Source organism: Ipomoea nil, unplaced genomic scaffold (genome assembly GCF_001879475.1).
Source record: "Ipomoea nil cultivar Tokyo-kokei standard unplaced genomic scaffold, Asagao_1.1 scaffold2580, whole genome shotgun sequence".
In the NCBI taxonomy this organism is placed as follows: Eukaryota; Viridiplantae; Streptophyta; class Magnoliopsida; order Solanales; family Convolvulaceae; genus Ipomoea; species Ipomoea nil.
The window spans coordinates 934,143-941,281 of NW_017619008.1; the positions used below are offsets into that span (position 1 = coordinate 934,143).

The window sequence follows — 7,139 nt, forward strand, 5'->3', positions numbered from 1 at the left end:
ATATTTTGTTTAAATCTATTGATGATACAATTTTTCCTAAAGTTCGTAAATGCAGGACGGCGAAGGAAGTTTGGGAAACACTCATTCAAATAGGCGAAGGAGACGAACAAGAGAAGGATAACAAGCTTACCATAGCATTAAAGAAATTTGAGGATTTCAAAATGCTAAGTGGCGAGAATAATACCGACATGGAAACAAGATTTGCTAAAATCTTGGGAGAGATTAATGATCTTGGAAAAGACATTAATCAAAAGGAAATAACGCTCAAAATCCTAAGCGGTCTACCATTAAGTTGGGATATGAAAGTCACCACCATGAGAGATCATTGGGATCTAAAAACCCTATCAACCGAGAAACTCTTTAGTGATCTCAAAGCCTACGAATTTGAGATGAAGTCAAGGACGGAAGAAGAACGAGAAGAATGAACCAACGCACTAGTTGCCGAACAACCGTCCACGTCAAGGTCAGAAGAAAATATTGAATTATTAAATGACGAAAATTTTGCTTTCTTTGTCAAGAAATTCAAGAAATTTATGAGGAAGTACAACTCCAAAAATATTCCTCATGCAAGCTCGTCGAGAAGGCAAAGAAGAAACAACCTTGAGGGTAATGCATACTTGTGCTACAATTGTAGAAAGCTTGGACATTTTATAGGTGAATGTCCATACCCCAAGGTAAGCAAATATCAAACTGACAATGTACAGGAAGAAGTCAAATCCAAGGAAAGAAGATTCAAGAAGGATACATTTAGAAAGTCTATTCACCCCGCCTCTAGACTTTCTACCACCCTATCGGGACCAACAGTAAGGTACCAACTTCCTGACCGTTGTGACCAGGGCGAAAGCTACTTTCTCGAGAACCCGGACTGTATGAGCTTGAAAATAAGGTACCAACTTCCTGACTGTTGTGACCAGGGCGAAAGATACTTTCTCGAGAGGTGAATAATTTATCTCTGCGCCCTTCAGAGTCCGCCCAATGTAGTAGACTGGCAATTGAGTCTTTTCCTCTTCCCGCACTAGCACAGCTCCGACCGCCTTATGGGAGGCAGCTAGGTATAACAACAATGTTTCTCCCGCCTTGGGTTTTGACAGGAGGGGCGGAGCTAGGAGGTATTTCTTAAAGTCCTCGAAGGCTGCCTGGCATTCTCCAGTTCACCGGAACCCGTCCTGCCCTATCGGTGGACTTAGACAAGAATCGGCTAAGGGCAGCCATCCGTCCTGTCAATCACTGCATTTCTTTGAGACTGCTGGGTGGTTGCATATCCAAGATGGCCCGCACTTTGACCGGATTCGGTTCGATTCCTCACCAGGTGACCATATATCCTAGAAACTTTCCTCCGCGGACCGTAAACGCGCACTTCTTGGGATTTAGCCTTAGGTTAAACTTCCTCATGATCTCAAAGCAGTCCATCAAGTCTTTCACGTGGTCCGTATCTTCTTTGCTTTTGACAAGCATGTCATCCACGTAGGCAGCCATAGATCCGCCCATCAGCCCTTTGAGCAAACGGGCCACCATCCGAGTGTAGGTGGCTCCAGCATTTTTGAGACCGAATTACATTACCTTGTAGCAATACACCCCGTCCAGGGTGATGAATGGGGTCTTTTCCTTGTCCGGTTCATGCATGAATATTTGATGATACTCGCGGAAGGCGTCCATGAAGCTGAGCAGGGCGCAACCAGCTGTATCGTCGACTAACTGGTCGATCCGAGGCATAGGGAACAGATCCTTTGGGTACGCCTTGTTGAGGTCGGTGTAGTCGACGCATATTCTTCACGTCGGCGGCTTGGGCACCAACACCACGTTGGCCAGCCAACAGGGGTATTTAACCTCCCGAATGTGCCATGCGGCTAGCAGTGCATCCACTTTTTTCTTTACAAATTCCCCGCGGTCATTTGACAGATGCCTCCTCTTTTGAGCCATGGGTTTGAGGTTGGGGTCAACCGCCAACCTGTGAGTTATGATTGATCGATCGACTCTTGGCATGTCCTTAGGCTCCCATGCGAATAGTTCCTTATATTCCTTTAAGACTGTCGTGACCGCCTGCTTCACAGAGGTAGGCAGGCCAATCCCGATCCGAACCACTTTATTGGGATACTCAGCTTCCAGGATGATTTCCACCAGCTCGACTGCCGGTGTCAAACGCTCTGCTGGTCGGCCAAGCACTTGGTGGTCAATAGTGTTGGAGGATCATGACTCTGACCAACCTTTCAGCAAGCCTGCAGGTAGCAACTACGAGTCGTCTTTTGATCGCATCGCACCACTCCGACGCCAGTCGGTGTGCGAAACATCATACACAGTTGCTCGATGGAGATCAAGGCTCCTAGATCCTCTATCCCAGGTCGACCGAGGATAACGTTGTGTACGCACTCCAGAGCAACAGCGACGAAATTCATTTCCAATCTTCTCATCTGAGGCCAAGTGCCCAGCTCGACGGTCAAAGAGACGCATCCTTCAGCCTTGACTGCGTCACTGGTGAACCCGGCCAAGGGGGTCCTGACTGGTCGCATCTGCTCCCGGGCCAAGCCCAACTTCTGAAAGGCTTCCCAGTACAACACGTTGACGCCGCTACCCATGTCCACCAGCACCCACCGGGTGACCAATCCTTGAATGTCTATTGCGATAACCAAGGCGTCCCAATGCGGCGTGGGGCCTCTGGGTAGGTCGTCGTCCGTAAAGACAATCGGCTCTCTACATATCTTCTTACGGTCTGGCTCCTGGAAGGCTATCGCACCCACGTATAGCTGCCGGGCGCGTGCCTTCCGGGCTCTCGCAGAGTCACCTCCTTCAGGACCAACTACTATCATGTTTATCACTGACTTGTGCTGTCGATTTCGATCTCCGTCCTCCTCTTGAATGGGCTGCTTACCCTTGTCGTTGGTTTTTGCCCCGCTTTGCTCTGTCACCCATTGCTGCCCGACCGAGCTTGGCCTACGCCACCAGTTAAAGGGCAATGGCCAGCCATGCTTAATGAGCGCCTCAATTTCTTCCTTTAATCCCTCGCAATCCTTCGGAGAATGATTCCTTGTGCGGTGGTACCGGCAATAAGGTGGGGGGCTAACCCCTACCACTTGGGGCCTATCACCTGAGCGAATAGGGGGAGGCGGAGGCAACCGGGCGCGAACCTCGTGGACAGGTTGTGCCATCGGCCGGGGGGCAAGAGCTCCTAGTCAATCCATGATTCGACGAGCTCTCACACGAGTAACGCCTTCCTCCGTCGCTCTTCCCTCGTGAGGGTTATCCGCCCGGGGTCTTTTAGAAGAAACTTCTTGTCTGCGCTTCTGTCTCACCGCTTCCTCCATGTCGGCCAGCTGATTGGCCCGCTGGATGGCCTCTGCGTATGCTTTGGGATTCTCGTCCCGCAATCGGCTATAGTGCACGTCTGCTCTCAAGGACTCGATGAAAAACGTCAGGGCTGTCTGATCGTGTGACACCCCAAAAATCCAAGTTCAATCCATGGATTAATTGAGTAATTAATCCTATTTCAATTGAGGAATTAATTCCTAAAATCCTGATTTTTAATACTTGAGGACTAGTATTTGACTTTGACTAGTCAACTTCAAAGTCATGTTGTGCCTTGAGCATTGAAGGGTGTTCCCTTGTTCCTTACACTTTATAAATGTTAGTAAGGGCATTCTTGACCTTTCACAAGTGTTAGTATTGTAACCTAACGTAGAAGACATCTTCATTTCACCCTTTACACTTTCTAAAACATTAGCTCTACCTTCTCTCTAGAAAGGTGAGTAGCTTTTCCTCCAAGCTAAGATTAGACCTTGCCAAGACTTCAAGATTTTCTTCCAAGATTCAACCTTTCACCTATTTGGGTATCTAGGAGGGTAAGATCTAAGTCCATCTTGTGTTTTTGGTTCCATCTTAGATGTCTTTTTCTTAAAAGTAGGATCTTTATGATCTCTTGGTTTGTTCTTGAAGTGGGTTTGGAAAGTAAGCCTTGTGGGGAGCTTGTTGAAGTGTAAAGTGAAGTCTTTTAGTCTACAAGAGGTAACCCATGCTCTACAAAACCTATTTTGCTTACCTATATGTGATTTCTTGGATTCTACTTGTGTTTTGCTATGAAATGTGAGGGTTTATGCATTTGTCTTGTGAAAATGCATATCTAGAGCTTGTGTTTAGGGTTCTTTTGTGCCATTGCTTGGCATTTCCTATGATTCAAGTCATTTTGTTGTATTGGGTGAGATTTGGTATGTTTTGGACTTGAATTTGAGCACGGAGTTGAAAATCCCCGAAGGGATTATTTTGGACACAGGGATGTACCCGCCGGCGGAACGACGGGCAGAGCCCTACCCGCCGCCCACCCGCAGGTACGTTGGCCTCGTGGGTGTGTACCCGCGGGCGGAACCACGGGCAGGGGCCTACCCGTGGGTCTACCCGCGGGGAACACAGTGGCGTTGTGTTGGGATTTGTTCCCCGTGATTCTTTTGACTCGGTATTTGGTCCTTTGACTTCCCGTTGTTCTTTTGTGGAACTATTTGAGTGTCTTCTTGATGTTTCGTATGTCTAGAACTATATGGTAGGTATCCATGTAGGACTTTGGTGTCTTAAATCGTGCTAAGTGTTCAACATTGTGTTTCTTTGAACCGTGAAGTGTCTTGTGTGTTCCTCGAAACTATCTTTGATTTCCCCGTTGATAAGCATGCTAGTTTGATGTCTAAATGCTAGCATGTGTGTGTTGTTTGTACCTTCAGTTTGGTTGATAATAACTTGTGTTATTCATCGTTGTTGTTGTTGGGTTGTGACCCATTCCTTGATTGAGTATGTTTCATACCTTCGTTGCAATCCGTTGATTGATTGCTATTGAGGTGTGGTGCGTGTGGCTTTACCTGGATTGCACGATTAGTGGTATGGGACACTAGTCACCAAGGTATTGCAACGGTCCTCGTGGTGGCCGTGGCGTGATTATGGAGATGTGGCCTTTGTGTAAGGTTCACGTGTTTATAGGGGATAACATGTGTTATCCGGGCATGTGTTGCCATGTGTGTACGGTACCTTGTGTACTATGAATTGGTGGCTTTGTTGGTGGTTTGTTGGTGGGGGGACGATGGTCCTAGGAGGAAGAAGGTTGGACTAAGAAGTACAGGGGTCCTGGAGGTAATGGTTGGAATGAAGATACAAGGTTCGGGGTAGCCATAAATTGGAACAGGGCATAAGGCAGGCATACCAACTCGTGATGGGTGATGTCACGTGGGCTATTGTAGCCGGTGTTGTGTGTTCTTCTCTTGTGACGTGTGTAGTCACAAAGGCATGGTGGCCTTGGCATGTGTTGCCGGTTGTGTAAGTCTTATTTCTTTTGCGTTGTACTTGTCAGGTTTTGATCTATTAAGTGATAATAGGTCATGCCTTGACTCTTTTGTGAGTCGTGTCGTTCTTGTGGTTTTGGGATGTGTTCCCGTGTTATTTGTTGAGAGTGTTGAGTCTTATGTTGGCTTTGACTCTTGGTTTTACACTTATATATATGTATTCCGTTTCGAAAATGGTTTTATAGCTTATACCTTACTTATGTATGTTATTTCACATGTATTGGTGGGTTACCAGCATTATTCGCTGATCGGGCGTCGTCCCATGTTTATCTATGTGTTCTTACAGGTGATGTCTAGTCGAGCGCGATGTCTAGTGCCCGATAGTGTAGTATCTTTCCCTTGTTGTACGGCCTGTGAGTCGATTTGGTTTTTAGACTTATGAGTTTTTGGATAGATGTAAACCATGCAGATTTGGCCGTAGCGTTTATCGTGTTGATAAGCGTGGCATAACACCCCCGTTTAGATTTTATGTTATCCAGTTATCCCTTTTCTTCCGCTGTGCTTGTGTTTTGTTATGTTATCTGCATGCGTTAAGGCTTTTATTATAGCTTGTTTTGGGGGGGGGGGGGGGTGTTACAGTTGATATCAGAGCCTAGGTTTGAGCCTAGGAAGAGTTAAGTCTATACTTTCTAAGTGGCTAAGTGTGGTTTGAGACCTCTAAGCGACCTTAAGAAGCTAAGTGTTAAGCTTAGGACTCTAGGTTGCGCGGTGAGGTTGTGAGTTCTCTTATCGTTTTCTGTTGTCTTGTCTGTGCTTTGTTTTCCTTTTAGTTTTGGTTCTCTTTAGTTAAGGCACCAGGTAAGGGTGCGAGCCTTGGGTTTCCTCCCGTGATCGTGCTATTGCTGTAGAAGTCGAGGATGACACCATCGAGACGTCGTGCAAAGTCTTCAGAAGCAGCCACCAGTGAACAGTTAGCTACGTTCTAACCTCGGCAAGAAGCGGACTTGTGGTGGATGCTTGAAAGGCCAGGGCCTGTAGACAAGATCCGGAGTTCAGTTGAGAAGACCTGAAGGTTAAGTTACGTGAGCGATTCTATCCTGCGCATGTCAAAGAGGCCTACCTTTGTGCAACCGACCCTACCGAGTTCAGCAAGTTCAGAAAGGAATCCGGGAGGACCGTAAGAGGAAGCTTGACGAAAGTGTTTCACCGGTGGTTAGTAGTTTGAGGGCTACCGATGTCGAATCAACAGGAAGTTTTCAAAGAGATGGCTTTAAGAGAGGTAAGGCCTCCCAGTCAATCCGGACAATCAAGGCTAAGGGAAGGCGCTCTGTTTGCAAGAAGTGTGGAAGTGACCACCCCGGTGTTGGCTGTCATAGTAAGCCAATAGAGTGCCTTGCTTGTGGCAAGGAAGGTCACCCGTCCTTTGAGTGCAGGACTAAGAGGAAGACTTCAACGGACTCAACAACAACCTCGGCAAGGCAAGATCAACAGTTGTGAGACAGATGCAAGTGGGAACCGTGGAGTTTTGTACCCTTTTGTTGCACCTCCCTTCGTCTTTGTGCCTTTCCTGCGTGTTAACTTCGGGCATTAGCTTGTTTGAGTGTTGCCTTGACCCTCGTTGATCTTTCTTTCCTTTAGACAAACCCTATCACTCTTTTTGCCAAGTGATCCTTCTTTTCGAACCCTGTCCTTGTTTTCTTTCCGACCCATCTTGTGCAAAGCGGCAGTGTCATCAGCTTATGAAGAAATCTGGCAAAGTCTAAGAGTTAAGCCGCGTCCGAGTCGAAGGTAGCCTGAAGTCGAGAATCCTTAACCCTCTATAAGCCATCTTTTTATCATCTTCTTGTCAAACCAATTGTCTCTTTCCGAGAAATCTTTCCTATCTCT

The 7,139-nt window shown here is 46.9% G+C and overlaps 1 protein-coding gene across 1 annotated transcript; it reads right to left on the minus strand.

Moving 5' to 3' along the window:
- Nucleotides 1-2,207: 2,207 nt before the first annotated feature.
- LOC109154029 lies at nt 2,208-3,143 on the minus strand. The gene has a single exon (XM_019301913.1). It carries the CDS (start codon nt 3,141-3,143, stop codon nt 2,208-2,210), a length of 936 nt encoding a protein of 311 aa, XP_019157458.1.
- Between the last annotated feature and the right edge of the window lie 3,996 nt (nt 3,144-7,139).